Below are 22,393 nucleotides of genomic sequence, written 5' to 3' on the forward strand. Positions count from 1 at the left end.
TGGCTCCGCCCACGACGGGACAGGGAGGTGGTGACTCTCCGCGACGTCGCGGGCCCTCTGGACGGCCTGTAGTTGGTTCGTGAAATCCGAGCTCTTCAGCAAGGCGTCCCACTTGGACTTGTATTGAAGGTCGGAGCCCGCGTTGTACGGGCACAGCCAGAGCATGTGGTCGAAGGAGCAGCATGCGTGACCGCATTTGGAGCACGACTGCGGGAAGTTCGGGTCTATCGAACTAAGCGCTCTGGAGGTGAGGTAGGAGCTGGTCTGTAAGAGCCTGAAAGTAACGGCCTGAGCCCTGTTCAGTTTCGGGCTGGGGGGAGGGATTTTCCTCCTGCTGTGTCTGTAATGCGACGTAATTTCGTGAAAGGTGGTAAGATGATCTTTGAAGGGGCAATCCTGTGAGAGAGCCGTACCGTTAGCTCGGGCGCAGTTCGTGAATTCACGTGCCAGGCAGTTGGCCCGCTCGTTAGGGTTGCAACCGGCTTGGTTAGTTAGATCGTTCACGTGGGCCGGAAACCACGCTATGGTATGACCTACAGTTTCTTCTCCCGTAGTAATACGAAAGGATCTGTTGACGATGCCGGATGAGTGTATAGAAACTAGAGCGGACGAGAAAGCCCTGACCGCCGTGCGTGAGTCGGAGAAAATTGGTCGTCGGGCCTTTTGCGGCTTGAAGAGCCAGGGCTATTGCGGTTTCCTCCGCCTTATTCGTGTGTTTAGTGTAGATTGACGCGGCGCTGATAAATGTTCCGCGCGTGTCAACGACCGATATTGCAAACCTGTCTTCGCTGCTATATTTGGCGGCGTCGACGAAGAATGCATCTGCCCCGTAAGGATCGATTCGTCGAAGGATGGTTCTAGCCCGCGCTCTTCTGCGACCTTCGTTATATATTGGGTGTATGTTCCTCGGTACGGGCTCAACATTTATACTTTCCCGGGCTAATTTAGACAGGGGGTGTCTGTCGAGCGGTGCCTGTATAGGGAGTAGACCAGCTTCATCAAGAATCTTAATTCCCGGCTTAGTTAACGAAAGCCAGATCTGTGCAATAAACTGTGCTTCAGTTAATTCGTCTGTGGTATTGTGAATTCCAAGTTCAAGTAGTTTTATCTTTTCGATTTTGCTCCATTTGAGGTACGGTGCCGTGTAGTAATACGACTGATGAAGAAAGCTTGGAAGACCCTGAGTAGGTTGTCCTCCTTGAGTCCCCCCCCCCCCCCCCCCCCCTTTTTGCTTGCGATTCTAGTGATGAGCCTTAGTATATTTTTCGCCTGCGCGCCGAGCTTGTTTGGAGCTTCTGCATTACAGCCTTTGGCGTTGATTAAAAGTCCTAAAATTCTGATGGAGTTCACCCTCGGAATGGGGTGCCCTTCTCGTGTTGTAATTTCGACTGGCAGCGTTTCCAGAGGCTCGAGGTTCCGAACGCCCTGCCGCGACTGCCTGTAGAGGAGGAGTTCGGATTTGGTCGGACAGCTTGAGACCCGTGCATGCAAGAAATTCTTCCGTTACATCTATGGCCGCCTGGAGAGATTGCTCTAGATCGGCCAGAGATCCCCCCGGGGACCAGATTGTGATATCGTCTGCATAGATTGCCTGGCCTATTTTTGGGAGTGCGGCCAGTCTTTCGGAGAGTTTATGCATGACGATATTAAATAGTAGCGGGGATAGGACCGAGCCCTGAGGGGTTCCCCAGTTGCCCAGTTCGTAAGGACCGCCCGAGATCGTGCCCAGTCGAAGGAACGCTTTCCTTTCCGATAGGAACGAGAGAGTGAAATTAAAGAATTTCCGCCCTAGGTTGAGATGGGAAATTTCGTTCAAGATGTGTTCGTGAGCCACCTTATCAAAGGCCTTAGCGAAGTCGAGTGCAATGATACCTCGTACGTCCCGCGTCTCGTTATCGAATATGGATCTTTTCAGGAGGAGCATCGCGTCCTGTGTGGAGAGTCCCTTTCTAAAACCTATTAGATTATGCCTAATTAGTTCGTGGTTTTCTACGTGTTCGACGATACGATGATGTATTGCATGTTCAGCCACTTTGCAAATGCACGATGATAGAGAGATGGGACGCAGGTTATTTATGTGTGGAGGTTTCCCCGGCTTGGGGATGAGCACCACCTTGGCGGTGTGCCATTCCGACGGGAGGCAGTTGAGGGAGCACTTAAAAAATTAAGCTGCCCTTGGGTCTGTTTTACTGCGACCTCTTCAACTTTTGTAACTTTATAGAAGACGCTAATTTGGCGTCCTGCCTGTCACATCACGCGTTTTGTGGCACATGCATTTAACCATGTGATTATTATCCCCGTTTATGACCATGCAGTTGAGACAGTTGTTTCGTGGCGAGTTTGTCGACAGATTTTCGCAAACCTCGCTGCCACACCATCCCCTATTGAGACAGCGGGAATGGTGCGGCACAGCAGTATACGTGCGACAAGAGTGAGCACTAACGATATTGCTTAATTTTATTTGCAAAGGAGTGCAAGAGAACGCGCATCTGTTTAATGCGAGAATAACTAAATGAATGAATAAACTATTGTTTTTCAGAAACAGTGGCTCGCGACCTTATTGGTAATTGGGGAAAAGGGTGTGGATTAGAGAACGCGAGAAGAGGGAGTTGAACTGAAGCTCGGGCAGCACTGGTCTCGTCAGATTTAGTGAAGAATCCCCCTCTCCTGGGCGCACCACAGGAATGCTTGGAAGGACGATGATGCGGGCCAAATGATAGCTATGTAAAAGGGCCTCTGTGGACAGATTCTCACATCTTTTTACAGACTGAGCGTGTGTCTTATGGAGTGCAATTTCAAACCAGTGCTCATCTCGGCGGTGTTGTTTCAGTGCCTTTGAATTTGCGTTCGAGTTGGCGCAAGCAACGGCCAAGCACAAGCTTCCAGACATCCACCTGAAATACGCCATGTTTCTTGAGGACGAGGGCAAGTTCCACGAGGCGGAACAAGAGTTCATCAAGGCTAACAAGCCTAAAGAAGCGGTGCTTATGTAAGTCGCCCCCATGTGATGGGAACCACAGTTGACCTTACGTGACCGCGTCGAGAATATAACCAGGGAACTCCTTTTCTGGCCCAAAAGGTACGTGCACAATAAAGACTGGGACAGCGCCAGGCGTGTGGCCGAGGCTCACGACCCGGAATCCGTGGCGGACGTGTCCATCGGCCAGGCTAGGGTTGCCTTTCAAGCTGGCCACTATCAGCAAGCTGAGTCATTGGCACTTCGAGCTGAAAGGCCGGACCTCGTCATCAAACTGTACAAGGTTACCGGTCTCTGCTTTTCCACATTACTCGGTGGTAAAGTGAAGAAACGAAACATGAGAGGCACTTGAACTCGTATAAAGGGATCGCCGTAGCACATGTGGCCTGATGAATGCAAATTTCGGCGTTCGCGGTCATATCGCACATGGGGCTGGATAGCGCTCTGTATTTTGTCGCCATTTTCATGAGCGCACACTGTTCGCTTTCTTTCACTCCTCGTTCCTCTTGCTCTACGCGAAGTAGTGAGTCAGAAATATTCGCTTCCGGCCGATCTTTTCGCCTTTCGTGCATTCATTAAAGCACAGGCAAAGCTGCACTTGTACTTCATACTGAGCAGGTTACTTTGACGGAAAGTCATGGCCTTTCCTTTAAGCGTATTGTTCAGCACAAAATAATACTTTTTCAATCTGTAGAAGCCTGTACAACAAGCTCTGGGGAAAAATATAAATAAGTGGTGCGGTTTTTTTTTTCGGTTTTTTTCCCATGACAAACGTTAATTCGGAATTTTTAGCGGTGCATTGTGCTGATGTCATCATTGTAGGGTCACAACGGTAGATTAGCGTGTAATCCATAAAGGGCAGAAGGAAAAGAAGCATGCCAGCATGAGGGAGGTGCCAAGACGCCGAAATCTCTGCGTAGGACGCGGGCATGTGGAACGACGCTCTTCGCATCTGCAGAGAGTACACACCTTCGAAGATTCTGGAGCTTCAAGAGGAGTACGACAACCACATGGACACGAAGGGATCACGGTAGGTGTTGCTCGCACCATTCACTCCTGCATCTAACAGGAAAAGCACAGAGTTAATGTTAAGGGCGGCCACTTGTATGAGCTGGAGGGGCGCGCTAAATTAAGGATGGTGAGGTCGGCTTTGTGCCTCGGTTCGGGAAGGTGCTACGTATTACAAAGGATTTATTGCAGTTTTCATGTGGCGATGTATTCGCTGCTGCAAATATTTGATCGTATGCTGAAGAAAAAAAGAATAAATTGTCCACTGGGAGCTGCTAATATTTAGTCGCCATCAAGTGTTTTTGGCCAATTCACAGAATTTCCGCAAGCTGGCGCGATCCGGAATAATATGGTGGTCATTAAGTAAGCCTTAATTGAGTAAGGAAACTGGCACTTGGATCTGTCATTGCAGTACATTTTAACGCAGCTTATCACTGTTAGCGCGTATATGAACACTAGCGTACAAAGTAGTTATTCCGAGACTGTGTCCATGACGCTCGTGTTCACCCCGTTTCGCAGAGACGTTGACGCCCTGCTTGAACAGGCCCAGGAGTGGGAACGAAATGGGCAGCACGACCGAGCCGTAGACTGCTATATGCGCATGACACCTGAAAATGTGAAAAACGTGGACATGCTCGAAAAATGCTGGGTGAAGGTAAGCAACAGCCGTGGGCACTCGTATCTGCTTAACGAAGCTAGAAAAATCAAAAGTTGGCCGTACTGTAACCGCTTAGTGAGACCGAAGCTAGATACCGTTGCGGAGCTATGAATCGGTAACACAAGCAGCATATTTAACAATGAATATTCGATGCACACAGGCGGCCGACCTGGCCTTAAAGTTTCTAGATGAGCACAAGGCAGACAGGATACTCAAGAACGCCGCACGTATGCTGTTGGACATCAAGAAGCACAGTTCGGTAAGTTTTATGTTTGAAATGCAAGTGTTAATCGCCCTAAATCGAACTTGGGTATGCATTGTTTCGTGCCCATCGCTACGCAGGCAGCACAGTTGTTCCTCAGCATGGAGCTGGTCAAGGACGCCGTAGAGGCCCTGATCGCGGGTGGCGAGTGGAGCAAGGCTAAGAAGGTAGCCCAAGAATTCGACCCAGGGTGAGCATCTAGTTACATTTTAGTCGAAGCTGGGCGTGCAGTGAATACAGAACGCATGCATGGTCACAAAAAACCTAACGCGAAATGTTCGCGGTCCCTAAAATACTGATTAAGTAGTACTGAATACTTGAGCGTTAATGTTTGCTCTTTTTTTTTTCAAAATGGGGGAGGGGGGCGTACAGGGGAGGATCTAGCAACACTTGATAGCTAACGCGTAGTTCGTAGCTCAAGCGGCGTCAGAGAACACGACGGACAAGAAAAGGAGACCGGGACGACCACAAGGTGCCCTGTGATCGACACTATAATGAGCCAACTAGGCCAACAATACGTTTTGTAGCTAGAGTAGCCGCCAAAGCTAACTTAGCTACTTCCAAATTGGACCCTTATTGTGCGAAGAAATTTCGACGCAATCTATATGAATGCGTTTTTTTTTTTTTATGAACAAGAAGCACAAATTTGGCGCCCTGGAGTGTGTTTTCAAGCCGGAGATGGTTGCACTCACAAACAGCCGACATGCCATCGCGATAGCACAAACTCAACGACCTCAGGACTCGCACGCACACACAAACACAAACACGCGGCACTTAGAGCGCGGCTTCATGAGAACAGTAAGTTATGTCTATTGTAAGCACTTACGCTTGAAAGGATGCAACACATCCTAAAGGCACCGGCATACGTGACACAAGAGACACACACTCTTTCATCTAATAATAACAAAAAGAGCCGTCACTTTCTTTTTTTTTTGCGTATTATTTAGGGACCAAAGGGAGCCGATCGAAGGCTCGAAGCGTAGTCGGATGAGCCCCCTTTGCAAGCCACTTAGGCTCCCGAGAATACTTGTTAAGCATCGCATGCCGCTACCAGCTTTACTCGAGGAAACCTTTGCACCCCTTTGTATTTGCCGATGTATCAACGAATAATGTCGTTAGGCGTTAATTGTCAAGTTGTTTATTCTATGAAAGACATGGCCCGCATTTGGTGAAACAGCCTCTGGCCCTGTGTCTTGACGAATAGGCGAATATGTTTACCTCTGAGTGGTTGCTTATAATGAAAGCGCCAATGATGAAATGTATGTGTCCGAGTCTTTTTGACCACAAAAGCCGTGAAAAAAGAAAAAAATGAAGAAAGTAAGGACTTGAAGTAACCGCTACAAAACTCTAATGTAAGCCAACTCCTTGTCACGTTGAGCAAGGTGTTCCTAATGGATCGGCATCTCGTATAATGTTTTGCACCTCACCATATGCATTCCAATTCCGTAAAGCACTGATCGTGAACACTCTACTTAAATATCTTGGACTCAAAGGGCAATACACAGCGACGTAAAAAAAAGAAGTAAAAATAGTAACCTGCCATGCTACTACGAGTATGAATGTTCAGCACTGCATGAACATTGTCGATTGTGAACAATCTTACTCAGGGCTGACATTTGTTTTGGTGCGCTGCTTGATGGTCGAGTCACGCTTTCTACGGTGGTTTAATGACAACTCTAAAAGTATTGTTATTGTGCCAGTACTTCTTGCGCCAGGTTTAGGCATGCGAACAGACAAGCGTAGAGCGTTGATCACACGGTGACGATCATGTCTGCGAAGTATTAAACTGACGTACGCCGCGAAAACAGCTCAGAATTCAGACGACACCCTGCGCGCTCTCGAAGGGGCCACTTTCCTCGCCTGCTGAGACGACATTACGGGCGTCGTGGTTCCGCGTGCAGTGCATAAATAGACAGCAGCAATGCGAACTGAGGGATTGCCGCAAAACGACAGAGCTGCAGTCTCAAATCCGCCTACCGAAATGCGCCGCGCGGCAAGAAGAAAAGGAGAAAAATGGAGGCCAAGATTGGGACGTAAATGTCACGCGGGTACTTGGCTCCGATGTAGGAGAAGGTAGAGGATGAATGTCTCTTGCCGACGCTAATCGGGGCAATAGGAAAGAGCCTCTGCTGCGGGAAGGGTAGTTTGCCTCCTCGCACAACATGATATCGCATCATTTCCTTTACTTCTATCTCCGCTACTACTAAGCCCCCCCCCCCCCCCCCCCCATTTTTAAAAATTTAATTCTTGTGATAGGAACCTTCTTGGACAGTGCTTCACAACTTCTGGTATATAACCAAAAGTACTGACACATTAAAGAAATCGAAGAGGTTTATTATTTTTTTAAAGCGTATACTGCCAGCCTCTGTTGAGAGGCCTTAGGCAGGAGCGATTTTAAGAAATGTACAGAGAAGAACATAATATTAATACATCGAATACAAGGCGCGATGGTTGACATAAATAAATAGGACTAAGGAATAAAACAAGCCATAAAAGGCATGTCATTTGCAAAGAAGATAACATGTAGTGCTCTCCGTAAACTGCTCGTTGCGCTCAGTTCGCCAAAAATGAAAAAAATTAAACAATGCAAAAAAAAGTGGGAAACCAGAGAAATGTCGTATACGACATGAATTAACAGATTTTGTACGATATTATCTCGTTAGATTCCCACAGTGAAATGAGTGTGTGTAAAAAGACGAAACATTGGCGGAAGCACGAAAACACATATGCGTGGGTTCACGCGGAAATGCAGGGAATCCCGCGGAAAGACAGGAGATCGTGAAAAAGTACAGGTCACAACACCCTCCGCGATGGCTTATAGCGGCTGTGGTGTTGCGCTGCCAAGCACGAGATCGCGGGATCGAATCCCGGCCGCATCTCGATGCGGGCGAAATGCAAAAATGGTCGCACGTTGAGGGCACATTAAAGATCCCCTGGTGGTCAAAATTAATCCGGAGTCTCCCACCTCGGCGCGTCTCATAACCAAATAGTGATTTTTGGCACATAAAACTCCATAGTTGATTTAAAGTTAGGTCACGCTGCACAGAAAACTATGATTGAAGGTCAGCTGTCGCCCTTCGCATTGGCTGCATGCTTCTGAAGCGGTGGGCACGGGCCGATCGAGTGAAGGCCTGCATAGGCACACAGGGAATGCTCCAGCGTGGTCTCCGTGGTTGGAGTTGTGGAAACGAGCGGACCACAGGGTGATCTTGTGCATCGGAAGCCCAAGTGATCCGGAGCGCAAGAGTATATGCGGTGCCCAAGTGGATCCTCTTCACCACCGCCTCCTCACGGCGTAGTATGCCGCCGGGAAGGTCCGACTCACGTTGAAGAATGGCTGCACACGTGGAGCGCAGGATGGATTTTTTTTGAAGTACACTGTCCTTCAGATACAGCTGTAGAAATGGCAGCGGGTGCACTGCATCCCATAGGTGACAAGCGTCGCCGGCGCCTATTGCATGAAGTGGGTGCAGTCTAGAATATCCGAGCAGGGCAGAGACACTTGTCAGTGAGGCGGCGTACGTCCGAAGCGAAGTCTACAGGGTAGGCCGCTCGTTGCAGCAGCCGAACCGCTTGTGTAGAAAACATAACGTAGCGCGACGCCACAACCAAAAAGAAATAAACATAGACACACAGGTCATGAGCGCTAAACGTGCGTCTGTGACGACGCCTGTAATGTGTGCCACTGTTTCTTTGTGGCTGTGCCGTTGCATATGCATTATGTCCTTTATAGCAAGCATCAACTATAGCGCAACAGCATGCCCTTCCGTTTGCGTAGGGCCCGTGTAGAAGAGCAGGCCCTTCCCAAGTCTTCCTGCTCTCTTCACGTCATCGCACGAAGCTACAAGTTTAGCCGCCACAGGCTAAAACAATACCTCCGTCAGGTATAGGCGTCAGGCGGCCAAATCTTTAACTGGCGTGCGCGAGCGGCGACTTTTCCGTGCGTCAGCGCCGTATGACGGGGCGAGGCTGGAAACAGTCATGAGGCTAAGCGCATGCGGACAAAGCGCGCTCAGCTGGGCCCATCGTCTGCTAGGCTGTTTCCAGCCTCACCCCGTCATACGGCGCTGACGCACGGGAAAGCCGCCGCTCGCGTACGCCAGTTACAGATTTGGGCGCCTTTACGTAGGCGTTCACCGGGAAGTGCGGGACATATACGCAGGCTCATTTGCAGCAAGCCGCCATTTATGCATCTATCCATGTATATTCCTCATGGAGCACTTGAGGCATCCGCAGGAGCAAGACCATATGGTTTCTTCTTGAATTTGGAATGACGTAGGTCAGTTGTTTGTGCCCTAAGCCACTATAGAGGGGTCGGATAAGACCAGGGCTTAGTCTCCCTTCAGTAGAGGGGTGCCCCCTCATAAGGTGGCGACCAGCATAACGCGCGCGCTCTCATGCACACGTAAATATATATATATATATATATATATGCCCTCCATGAAGAATGAAGGGGAAGAACGCCCCTCCCCCCTAACTTGAGCACTGGATAAGACAGCAGGCAGTAGAGTAGATACGGATACGGATACGAAGAACGTTATTAGAGAGTTTTAGATTAGGGGGACGCAAGCGGCTTGCGTACGCAAGAACTGGGGCGACGGTACTGCGCGTGCGCAGACATAGACGTAGGGGTCCGCGCATGCGCAGTACCGTCGCCCCTAGTTCTGGCATACGCAAGCCGTTTGCGTCTCCTAATCTAAAACTCTATTAAAAGCATCCTGAAAAGCGCCACCCCTTAGGGCGACACCGCGGGTCGCACCCACGTGGGGAGTTAGGCCTAACCTAACCGCCGCTTCGCAGGCTCTCTGGACAGCCCAAAGCTGACGATGGTATTCCGAGCTCTTGATGGCCGAGTTTCACTTCTGTTCAGTGATGTCTTTATCCTTTCGTAACGAGGGACACTGCCAGAGCATGTGATCTAAATTGCATGTCCTCCTGCAGCTAGGACACTGAGTTAACGTCCGGGAATAAACAATGCACGGAGGCCAGACTAGGATAAGAGCTAGTCTGAAGCATCCTAAGGGTTATAGCCTGAGGTCTTGTGAGCTTTTTATGTGGTGGAGGAAAGATTATTGTCTCCAGATGGAAATGCTTAGTGAATTCATTAAAGGTGAGTAGAGCGTCCCGGAGCTCTTGGACATTTGACTGTGACAAGGTTCCTCCTCACGCGCGAAGAGTTAGTACGCGCGCCTGGGAATGGGAAATGTCATTGAGATTGGTGAGCGAGTCCAGATTTAGGCCCAAGTGTGCCGGGAACCAAGTGATCGTTACCCTGTTACTAAGGATACTATGGGCCTCTTCCGCGATGGCGCGCGAGGCGAGCGCCGGGCAAGCGCTGCTGCAGCTGACTTCGTGTGAATTTTCAGACGGCGTGCAATACAACATTGGTACACCGTTTTGTCGATAGCGTTCAGCCGAGCCTACGGTCTAAGTGTATGGGAGTCGTACAAGGAAGGCATGTGACAACATGCATGGCCTCTCGGGTAACTCTTTCTAGTATGACCCAGTCTTCTCTCTATTTTTCTTTCTTTTCTTTAGGCGCTAAATTGGATCAGAGCAAGCGCCCCCGGTCCGCCTGGCAATGCAGCGGATGAGGTGCATATTGTCCTCCCCCCTCCGCCCCCCCCCCCCCTTTTACGACGCCCAGAGCAAACCACTGGAGCTGCAGAGAAGTGTGCTTTGTAGCTCGGGCTTCCTACAATGTGCTTTGCCCAAGGCCTTACTCTGGCAGTTTTGTTTGTGTTCGTTTGTTTGTTTTTGTTTGTTTTATTTATTTATTCATTTGTGCAGGTTGGAGGAACACGTTGACAAGGAGTACAAAAGCTATCTGCGCAGCCGCGGCCAGACTGATCAATTAGCCAATGTCGACATCATTGCCGCTCTGGACCTGTACGCCGAAAAGAAGCAATGGAAGAAGTGCCTAGAAGTGGCCGAGCAGCAGGGACAGCAGGTATGGCGCTGTGCCGCAGAGCACGGACGCGCTACACGTCTCATAAGCAGGAGTTGTACGGAGCGTGAATCCTAGGAGTCTCATATGTTAAAATGTTATTCAGTGCTGCTGTCTGTAGTGCTGTTATGGTGGAGGTTTTGGCGAGTGCTTCGCTTAAAAGCGCCGGGAATCTGTAGCGCTTTAGGGATGTCTCGAGAGACGAACAATAAAGCCTCGCTGCGCGCCGCTTCCACTTCATTGGCTTGCAGCGCTTTTGTTATTGTATCATTTTTGTCTGTTTGTTCTTTCCTAAGTGAGATATCGTTGCCAGTGTCGTGACGCATTGTGATTCCGTAAGGACTCTGCGTGGTTTATTTCAGGAATGGAGTATAATTAGGTTTACAGAGAAAATGAAATACAAATCGCACGGCGAACTTTGCTTCCTGCACTCGTGCATGTTGCTTAACCCAAGCCAGGTACACGCGATACAAGGTATATATTTATGTTTGCCATGCCGAAACGGATATGAGCATTCTCCCTAAATGCGCGAGACGATGTTGAAGAGTGTCTGCAATTCTCTGTATACGTGGCGTGCGCGCGTTAACGCGGCTTCCTGCAGGTGCTACACAAGTACGTGGCACTGTGTGCCAGCCAGCGAATCCGCGACGGATCGCCACTGGACGCGCTGCGCCTGTACGCCGACTATGGAGCGCCGGCCCTGGCTCAGAACTTCAACATCTACCGACACATCACAGCCAGCGTGTTTGCACTGCCAGGCCTGTACGGTGCGCACGCGTACCGGACTTGGTCCGAACTCAGGGACGTCCTGCACGATCTCGTAAGCCCAACACGCTCGCCGTGCACATTGTGACTACCACTAAGCTTCGCGTCTGAGTTCGCGCTTGCACTCGCAAAAACGCTTGGAGAAAGTTTCCCGTTTGGCGCCTCCCGAAAATGGTTCTGAGCACGCAGCACTTCCAGAGAGCACTCATGCTCTCATCAGCGCGCACAGTGCGAGGTAGATAGATCGGCTCTCTGTGTGCTATAGCTAGGCAGATAGCGGGCTATAGTAACAATAGCAACACAGGACCATGCAAAGATGAAAGCATAGATGTATAACAGGACAATCCACGGCGTTTTCGCTGACGTTGTAGTGCAACCGACACAGTGTGACCTCTCGTTTGCCGACATGTTGATTTCCTGTCGACTCTGCGGCCAGTGCGTCGCGAAGGTATGGTGGCTAGAGCCACAATAGCGAAGGATCAGCTGTATACGCTTCTCTCCATCTGCTTCTTCCGCGACGGCTCACTTCTGTTGTCTCCATCTACGTTGCACCTGAAGGCGACACGGAAGCGCAAAGCTGTTCAGACCTGCGTTTCGCGATATATATGCTTAAACTACTGCGCACCAAGAGCGACGCTTCCATTCACAGTATTCTGAATTCGTTCCCCCATCGATGCCTAGAGTTTCGTAATACGTGCTAAAGGTGTCTACCAACGCTCATGCAAAATGCGTCATGCCGTTTAACACCAGGCGGCAATAACTTGGCTCCGGTTTCCAACATCCTCTCTTGAGCATTTCTTGTAGGATTTGTTGATCTATAGGCTGCCTCTACAGCACAATTATTTTCGTGGTCTTGCATCACGGAAGTGGCAAGAGTCCCATGAAACTAAATAGTTCAAGGCCAGTTTCACAAAATTAGCCTCGAGTACTCGTATACATGACGCCTTTCGATTTGCATTGTCAGTTGCCTCTCATATACATGTATCAGCGAAAATTGATTTGTCTAAGCAACAAGTCTACTCGCCAATGAAATCAGAGCGGAGATTTTTTAAAGTGCTTTTACTTTTCTCCCACAGAACAATTTATTATTCTAAAGTAATTGCCAAAGCTATGTGCATTATTCAGCTAGGAAAACTCGAATTCAGGAAGCAGCCCCCTCCCCCCCCCCTTCCCCGTAGGAGTATGCAAGCAATAGAACTCAAGCGCCTAACGTGCGCGCCGCTGGGTGATTAAATGAAAAGGTGTTCTTATATCGCTTGATCGATTAGGTGACCGGCAAAGGCAGTGCTGTCTGGCTCATGTTTAAAACTATTGTTGCGAGTATACACGACTCATGCTTAACGAAAAGAAAGAAAAAAGAAGTGCGAGGTCATTTTACTTATTGGTTGTGTCACTTTTTCGCATTCTCCCGAACCTTTTGAGGTCTCTTTTTTATTGTATCTTTTTTTTCACCGACGCTGTGTCGTGTCACGTTCACGCAGGTGAAAAACCTAGAAACCAGCCACCAAGATGTCAGCGACTTCGAAAAGTTACTGCTTATCAGTAACTACTACGCCACCCGCTCAGCATGTCAGGGGCAGGAGACCCTGGCCGAGCACGCCATGAAGATCTCCGTGTCTCTGTTGCGGTACACAGAACACATTCCTGCGGATAAAGCTTTCTACGAGGCGGGACTCGCCTGCAAGGCACGTGAAAGCGAGTTGCTTAAACATCACTGTAAATTTTACCGCGCTATTAAGATGTGGACGACAGGTTTTTTAGAGCGCAGCTCTTAGACACCCGTTCCTGCGTTTCGCGTCGGCGTCGTCCCTCGGCGTAACCCAGCGAACGAGCACAGCGAAGGATGAAAGAGCGAACGCAGAGTGGAGCAGGGGATGAAAGACGGCGATAGCGAATAGAGCGCGAGGAAGAAAGCGGAGGAAAAGGGTATGGCGAAAGTGTGAGAAGAAAAGCGTAGTGCCGCGCAAGATGGGCTCTGCGGCGACGAGCGTTACGAGATGGCGCCAGAGTAGCGCGCCGTCGTCTGTTAACCAGTGGCATGCGGCGAGTGCGTCCATCGCACGAGACAGATTGTCCGCGTCAGCCAATGTATCGGGAAATGAAAACACGTGTAGAGCTGCGCCCAAATTTAGCATTAGGGAGTATCGTAATCGTTGGTGAATTTTTTGTCTCCCTTGCTGCCATCTTAGAGGGACACTAAATTGAAATATTAAATCGGTCTATTGAATTGAATTGAAAAACGTTTATTGTAAAAGGAAAGCGTTGGAGAAGCAGGTAGGTGGGGCCTCTAGTCCAGGGCTTCATTGGCCTCAACAGCCCGCCGTGCTTGGCCGAGGTATACCACTTAATTGGGCCTCTTTTTCCTCGCTGGCGAGCCAGGTCTCCCAATGCTCCGCTCTGGATTTTCGCGCCGGAATGTGAGGCGTATTAATTTTGGCTGGCCTGAGCCCGTATTCCCACGTAATGTGGGCGAGAGTTGGCTGGTCTCCACACCAAGGACAAGTGCCCATGTGTGCGGTAGGTTGGATGGCATGTTTTAACCGTAGGTTAAGATGGTTCTTTATTCTATGGGTGCAGGTATGAATTTGTCTGCAGGAGGCACCACTCATGCACTTCGCTTACGCCTAGCTAAGGGTAAGGCGGTCTAGATTGAAGCATTAAGCTTCTGTAATAACAAATTTATCACTCGTAGCGAGAACAGAGCTTTCGCAAGCGAAAAAATGAAAAATCAAAGTGGTGTCACCTGTTGTGGAGTATGGTACCTCTCTCGCGTGACGCGTGGTGTAACGTCAGAGCTCGGGCGGCTAGCGCTACCCGCTAGCCGGGAGACGGAGCCGCGGCAAACGTTAATAGATAAAAGCATCTATAAACGCTAGCCTAGACGGGAGGCGGGCGGTTCGAGGAACACCGCCGACGCTAGTTGAGAGAGGAGTAGCTGATTCGCAGATAGAAGTGATAACGCCTCGTATGCCGCTACATCGGCTCTCTCAACGAGTACCAGCATAGCAGGCGACAGAGAAAGCCGATGCGAGTGTCCGAACGTCGCAATGTACTGCTCCACGCGACCGCATACTGTGTTGTGACGTCACGACGCAGTATCTTCCTGGGAAAGTAAACCGAAAATGGTTGTAGAGAAGCTATTACAATAAATAATTTACGGCACTGTGAGGCATGTCAATACTTTCTCTATGGTTCAGAGGTCCAGGACCTTCAGTTAACGCAGAAAAGTGAATGGTCGAAAGTAACATGTCAGTAATCATTTAAGACCAATTCAGGATCATTCATGTAGGTATCAATCAGGACACCGTACACACGGCGTAATGTCAAAACGTATAGCACTGTAGCGACAATGGCAATGCCTTGAGGATGGTGCAGCCGCTATCGTATCAAATGTGTAGTTCCGCGGAAGCATACAAGGTGACAAATTGGTAAGGTGGATGCCAACTTTTCCTTGCTCTATCAAGCACGTCAGAATCATCATTCATTGTTCTGTGTAATAGTTTAGGTACAATCGTCCTTATTAATGAAAGGAGAATTCAGTATCCTCCCGAGAGTAGCTGCAAAGCTACAATGGAAATTTACACGGGCTTCTCAGAAAGAGAGCTTCGCAGTTGAAGAAAAATTCGTTCAAGCCCGGTGATCGAAACCGAGACCAACGCCTTTCCTGGGCGGTCGCCCTGCCATCTGAACTCACCAGGAGGCTAGAAAAGGAAGCGCGGGGCAAGATTAATTGACGACTCTAAGCGCCAAAGTACTGAATATAGCAAATCAGCTCCGTGGAAATCCTCAAGTTGTAAGAAGTTCTAATGAAAGGGGTAAATTAGCAAAACGTACCAAAAGTAGCAAGGAAAGCTACATGAGGGTTTGGGTCTCGCAAAACGCGCTTTTTTTGTCAATTGTCCCATGGTCATTAGTAAATGAAAACATGACGCTTCGAGAAACAGCATCTCTGTGACGTTAATTACGCTTTACGTTTTTCAGACGTTGAACAAAGAAGCAATGGCTTTCGTTTTCTGGAATCACTACTTGGATATATGCGAGGTACGTTGGCCACAGATTGAGAACTGAAAGCATGCACACGTGCACGACCGAGTGTCAGAAGGTACCGCTCGTGTACCATTCGTGTTCTCTGAACTCGATGGTATGTCACGCGCGCCACTTGTACCAAGAAACATTATAGACCACTTCATTCGAACGATAGGCGGAGATATAATCATTGTTTTCTGCTTACAGCACAACCAGAACTATAATGAAAGACTAAACTATCAGTATATTATTAAGAATTGGTGTAGTATGTTGAAGAAGAGCGATAATCAACACGTCTGTCCTTAATATTCGTGCCCTACAAACACACCGATCATACCTTGTTAATACTTCCATTGGTGAAGTGACAGGTGACCTGCGTATTTAATCCTGATAGACTGGTAGCTTTTCCGCGTCCTGTTGCTTTGTTTTCTCTCAAATTTTACAAGATTGCATATTCTGGAACGTGTCGTTCAATGAAGCAATTGGCCTTGTGGCTTGCCTGGTTCGCCCGGACATCTAGGCTTTAAAGTGCAAGCAGGTAGCGAAACCAGCACAAATCTGCAGCAGCTCGCTTCTACCATGGTGAGGTGTGTTTACGCGTCACTGATTTCACATATTTTTGGGCCGACGAGGCAAGAGAAGATAAAAGTGCTGTATAAACGGAGGGGACCAAAATATGTGACCTTGTTGCAAAGTTATATTCATGCTCAAGGGAGTGTACAAACAAGAAAGAAAGAAAGAAAGAAAGAAAGAAAGGGAAACCTCACATTGTTGCTTACTATAGTGCAACCATGTTAGCAACAAGTTTCAGCGCTGAGGTTTGCAATCAGAGTTAATTTCGTGCACGCTTTTGGTGAAAACATGCGCGAAAAATATCCAACCGTTCCTTTGCGATCTACAGCTTTTACAGCGAAGCTCTTAGCCTCTAGTTGGTCGGTATGTATCGGTCTGTGCTCCGCCCCCCCCCCCCCAAAAAAAAAGAAAAAACAGACTTCAAACGGCTGCTGGAAAAGGCGTTTGAGTTTCCGCGTAACAGCATTATGTTTTCTCGTACATAGTATTCGTATTACAGTCCAAAGATATCATGTCTGCAGCTTTTTTGTAAGTCGTGCTTTACACATTTTTTTTGACGCAATTTACTTTTAAACATTCATTTAGTTCAATAAGGCACTTGCGCTTGGCGGAAGGCCTACAAGAATGAAGATGTATGCTGCACTTGTGCATATGTGCGTGGGCGCGTGACCTACGTCGCTTGTGGGGGTGGTTCTTGTGTAACGTCTTCTAACGTCAGTTGGGGTGGTGGTACTTGTCTCACCTCGGTTGTGCTTGTCTAACGTCGCCAACAACTTCGCTGTACATCCACTTTCACAGGGTGAAATGGAGGCGTAGTTTTTTTACTGTAAGTTTTAATCGCTAGTGTGGATGCGGAATTAATCTTAACTTGGTTTACCACCATAAATAACAGTCGTTCGACATGTAATTACAGGGAAAATAATTATTGAACTTTCCATCCATGTTCACTGGAATCAATTCAAGTTCGTCACAAGTGTACATGCACGGGAAAAATTAAAAAGAAAAGAAGCTGTTGATAATCACGTATTTACTTTACAATCCCAGGCCATCGAGGAAGGGTCGCTGGACACGCTAGATCATTCCGACTTCCAGAACACCGACATCCCGTTCGAGATTCCACTTCCCGAGAAGATGTTCCTCGATGTAAGTGTGCTCGTCACAGACATCGAACCACACACTATAGTTATTTCAGCCTGCTATGTTATACTAGTAAAGGAGTGTAGTGTCTTTTTTGTAGAAGCCTTATGAACATAAGTATTACTTAACCTGAAGAAAACGTGGATTCATGCGAGCTTGTGCTTTATCCTTAGACTTTATTTTTCTTCTTTCTTGGTCGGTGTATAATACGTCATGTCTAAGGCTCACTTTACTTTTGCTGTTGAGCAGTCTGAATAATTGTAGCAGGAACGAACAATATTGCATTTAGTTGCAATATAGAGCAGAACTTGCTCGGGAGAGCACACCACTTTTCCGTAGAAGTGAGGCCACGCGCGCCGTTCCGCTTGAGACAAACATGCCAGCTTTCTTCGGGAGTCACACTGACTCAAGGAAGAAGTTACCGCCTCAGCTTTCAGAAATTGTTTTAAGCTTACATAGCTACCTAAATACACTGAAGACCAGCGTCATCCTCTCAACATCCAGTTGTTTTGGTACGCCCTTTATTGCCGGTCTATCCGTTGAATCTTGTACCAAATCGCCCGATTCTCCACTCCGTCTTCGTTGACTTGAGACTGCGGCTGAAAACTAAAGAAAATATGCCATACCACTCGAGTGGGCTGCGCCTAGGCAGCCCAGTTTTGTACAGTTGCACATATGCACACCAGGGGGCCATGTAACTCCGGATCTTCAAAATTTGGGACTCGTTAACGCGCAACAGACAGAAAAAAAAAAGTTGCTTGAACTTTGTTACTTTACTATTGGAAAGTCATCGTGCCAGCCCCGCAATAGGTCACATATGGTGAATGAGATAGACGAGATTCAAACGCGATGACGCAGCGGTTCCAGCCGTCGACGTGCCCGAAGTGCGCGTATTCATTGCGACGTCCCGCAGGAGGCCCAGCACGAGGAGGTCAAGGAATGGGTTCTAGCCATAAGCATGAACCAGGGCGTAGAGCAGGCGCTGCCCGTTGATGAACAAGGCTTCTACGAGGCCTCGCTCGAGGGCCCCAAGGGCAATCTCCGCGCCCTGCCTTGCCTGATCACCGGTACGTGCTCAATCTTCCCTTTCGTACACGTGCGCGTATACAGAGCTCTCGAGATACGTAATGAACATGACACAATTTCCATGATTACAGAGATAACACATTTACTTGACAAGGGGCAAAGAGGTCAGCCTGAGATAGACTCACCCACCTGCTGCTCTCTTCTGAGGGAAAGGGCGAGAAAGAGCACAGAGAAAGGGAGAGTAGAGTAAGACGGTGATTACACAGACGTGGGTGCAGATTACAGGCAACGCTTTCATTCACTGCATATATGTATATAGAGATAATCTGCGCAGCCGAGCATGCCGTTGGGCGCCACCGGGCACAGCGTCCCGTGCATGCGGCAGGCGGGTCAAACGCAGGACCAGAAACTGCGAGGACTGTGGAGAGCGCCGCGATGCATGCGCCGTAGCAAGTATGTGCGCCTACAAGTATACGTCTACTGATCAAGCGTGTGTAACCTGAGTACACTATCTGTAATAAAACTGTTTGAGGCAACTTGTTATGGTCCACGTTCACTGCAAGAAGCATACGTTGAAGCATACCGTGCGAAAAATACCGAGGGAGAGCGAAATTTAATTGTGTATTTTGTATATTGTGATTGTGTGATGCATCTGGAACGGTGCATAGACAAGATACAGAGACAATGGATTCCAAACGTGAACGAAGGAACACCATAGGTGGGGTCCTTGAGCCCGCATACTCTCAGAAACTGCCTCGGAGGAAAGAGCTATAGTCGACATCAAGAAACGTCGAACGTTCGGATTTTTCGGATGACCGTTTTTTTTTTTCGTCTCATATACAGCCTTGCTGTAAATGTAGGTCAGTTTTGGCCAACATATCCAATATATCCTGAAGTTTATTTCGTGCAATAAAGCACGGACTCGTTAATTCAATAAAACGAAGCCATACCATCGCTTCGCATTGTCTTTGTGTTCATCTTCTCTGTGTCCTTTCCTTGCTTGCGCTACACAAGTATTCCAAGATGACAAACGAAGCAGCCCGCATTGCGCCACTATAATCGCTTCCAAGTTTCACGCGCAGTGAATGTTCAATTGCATGTGAGCGTGCATATCAGTAGGCAATGTTGCCAGTGGAAAAACGTTTGCTTCTGTCTCGCTCTTTCTCAGAATTGCTTATTTTTATAGATTTCTTTTCTGAGGCGCTATCTTTGGTACAGATACACCACGAAAGAGGCGCGCACGGTGAAGCCTAACCTGTGTATTGCAGGTGTTTGGAAGGACGTTGGTATATATGAAGGGATATATAAAGGGTGCTTTTTCTGTAGAACAGCAGAAGCGTTATGATGGAAAGTACGTACGCCCTCATTGGTTGCTTCGCAAAGCAGGCAGTGTATGCGTAGCGAGCGAAGGCCCCAAATGTGAAACAAAGCACGTACACTTGAAAACACCAAAGTCGATAATTAAAAGAAATGCATTTAGGGAAAAGCTAACTCCATTTATGATGACACACCGCAGCACGTGACAGGTGTATTTTGCCAAGTATAATCTTAATTTTGTAAAGGTCTCGCCACTTTTTTACTAAAACATGCTGCACTATAGCTAGCTCATCACTTGTTGCTGACCATTTCAGGATACCCTGTGCTCCAAAACAAGCTTCAGTTTCAAAAACCAAGGATAGTCTGCAACAAGGACGACTGGAACAAATTTCTGTTGGCTACAAAAGTGAGTGACAAGCTTCGAGGCCCGAGAATGGCCAACCCTATTCCATTTTGTGTGTCTTACATATTCACATTCATTCTACAAAGCCACATATGATATAAAGCCATCTATGACGGCTTCCATATGACGTCACAATCGAAGCAGCTTTTCGCTGTGCTAGTGGCTCCTTAGCATGTCACCTTGTTGACCCTGCAAAACCGCATCAGTAACACCCAGAACAGTCTGATTCAAATGCAGGAAACATAGGCTGTCGTTGAGCCATCATGAGAATAATTGCATGGTTGTACATGGATTTGTCTGATCTTCGTGCTTGTGGATTCAGGTATTCTTGTGACTTCCTTTATTACGCATAATCTGCCTTCATTGTCCGAAATTGTAGAGCAATCCAAATTTTAGAGTTAAGCGCGCCCGTTCCTGCAGCAAGTGTCGGCGTCGGCGACAAGTGAACCAAGTGAACGAGCACAGCGAAACATGAAAGAGCGAACGCGGATCAGAATATGAAAGACGCGAGCCACGAACGGCGGAGACCAATCCGATTGTATGCGCGACGCGAATTGTGTAGTACTTTCAGAAAGCCACGCGGCACCAGCGATTACACTGGAACCTTCGACGAGTCATGTACAAAAACAAAAGCCGACGCGCTCGACATGAAGATCAGATTTTCGACGATGGGCGGCTCTGCTACATGTCTCTCTCAAATTATTTGCCTCAATATATTGCGAAATGAAAACACGTATAGACCTGCGCTCAAATTTCGCATTAGGGAGTATCGTGATCGTCCATGAATTTTTTTTCTAAGTGCAGAAAACTCTGCGAACACGCACAATCATTACTAATTGCAGCGGTTCAGCCTGTCAAGGTGGCCAAATCGAAGCGCGCAAAGCGTCTCAACGCGCTGGCTCGCCCGCGAGAAATTCATAAGAACGTTCTATGCCGCTTGTCGCTGCATGTGTCCGTGACGTAATAATTTGAGTATCGGGCTTCTGTGCTCGAGGTCCTGTGTTTGAATCCTACCGTCGGAAAATTTTAATGATGTTTATTTGGTTATTTATTATACAATACTTTGTTGAAAATGACGAGTTTACGATGTCACGATGCCGCTTGAACCCTGAAGGACGATGTTTAGGCAAATCCATGTACTATACCCATCATTTCCATGATGGTTGAACCTCACCGCTTGCAGCCCCCGTAGGCACTAGCGCTAGAGTATGTATGCAGTCCATGCATGCAGCCTAAGCAGATTCGCTGGTAATCCGTTTCCATATGAATGTTGCGCGGTCCCACGAATTTTTCGTGGCAGGCCTGCTGCGCCGCCGCCATGGGATACCGAGCTGGGCGGCGCATGCGCCGCCCACGCTAACGATGATGATCCTCTTTGAAACGAGATCAAAGGGGCGGATGCATACGTGGTATGTGCCACCCTGTGTTGGAAGTCGCGTGATCAGTTGTGGGTGAGAGGGCGGACATACGATCACCGCAACCAGGGCGAGAAGGGCTGAAAACTGAGCCTGTTGATACATTACGAGAATACTGGCTGGCCTTGATGCACGCTGTCCTTCCGCGTCCTTAGCATGGAGGGAAGAAACAAAAAATAGGAGGGAGCATGACATCAAGTGTCCAGCCCTCGCAAGGCAACCTTCTTTGACGCCGCTCTGTCCTCTCTTTCACTTGGGGAATCTTGGGAAATGCGGACATAGCTCGTTGATTCCGGGGAACAGCACGCCGTGTACGTGGCACTGTTCGTGGTAGGCTTGAGTGCCGCTGGCCGTTGAAGTTGGTGCCATTTTCTCACGCCCGTGCCCCTCACTTTCTGCTCGTCGTATCTGGTGTCTTTAGTTCTCGATACCTGGAAACACTGTCATAGACTTAACGTCAACACCAGCTCCGGAGGAAGATTGGCCACGCGGCACAACGGTACACAACTGCCAAGCGGCCGTGCGAGCATCGCAGCAGACAAAACGAACCCAGCAAAGCTGCCCATGGTGATTAGAAAACACGAATTGCTGTATCACGCACTTGGGTGCTTTTCACACGATTCCTGATTGTCCATAAAACTACGACCCTTGCTTGGTTTAATATTCTAATACCTTGCTATCACTCTCAATGTTTCGCTCAAGCCAGAAAACTTATCCCAAGAGAAAGTAGCTGGAACGAAAGGAATTCAGCCAGATCATGCACGACCTCTGTGGTTCGAACAATCATCCTGGCATCGAACTTGAAACGCGCCTCCTTATTTCTGGCTACGCTGACTGTTGTAACAATAAACGGGATTGATTTTAGTTGGTGCATGAGTA

General features: G+C 48.3%; 1 protein-coding gene across 1 annotated transcript in view; it reads left to right on the top strand.

Annotated features, from left to right (window-relative positions):
- Nucleotides 1–22,393, top strand: part of Oseg2 (intraflagellar transport protein Oseg2) — a 90,813-nt gene that overhangs the window by 60,458 nt on the left and 7,962 nt on the right. The window contains exons 30-42 of the mRNA XM_055063047.2: nucleotides 2,831–2,989; nucleotides 3,080–3,260; nucleotides 3,898–4,007; nucleotides 4,505–4,640; nucleotides 4,804–4,902; nucleotides 4,986–5,095; nucleotides 10,696–10,855; nucleotides 11,454–11,672; nucleotides 13,099–13,302; nucleotides 15,599–15,658; nucleotides 17,261–17,359; nucleotides 18,267–18,420; nucleotides 20,011–20,102. Coding sequence (XP_054919022.1) covers nucleotides 2,831–2,989; nucleotides 3,080–3,260; nucleotides 3,898–4,007; nucleotides 4,505–4,640; nucleotides 4,804–4,902; nucleotides 4,986–5,095; nucleotides 10,696–10,855; nucleotides 11,454–11,672; nucleotides 13,099–13,302; nucleotides 15,599–15,658; nucleotides 17,261–17,359; nucleotides 18,267–18,420; nucleotides 20,011–20,102 — 1,783 coding nt within the window. The remainder of the gene's footprint in view (nucleotides 1–2,830; nucleotides 2,990–3,079; nucleotides 3,261–3,897; nucleotides 4,008–4,504; nucleotides 4,641–4,803; nucleotides 4,903–4,985; nucleotides 5,096–10,695; nucleotides 10,856–11,453; nucleotides 11,673–13,098; nucleotides 13,303–15,598; nucleotides 15,659–17,260; nucleotides 17,360–18,266; nucleotides 18,421–20,010; nucleotides 20,103–22,393) is intronic.

The sequence above is a fragment of the Dermacentor andersoni genome, chromosome 1 (assembly GCF_023375885.2).
Source record: "Dermacentor andersoni chromosome 1, qqDerAnde1_hic_scaffold, whole genome shotgun sequence".
NCBI lineage: Eukaryota > Metazoa > Arthropoda > Arachnida > Ixodida > Ixodidae > Dermacentor > Dermacentor andersoni.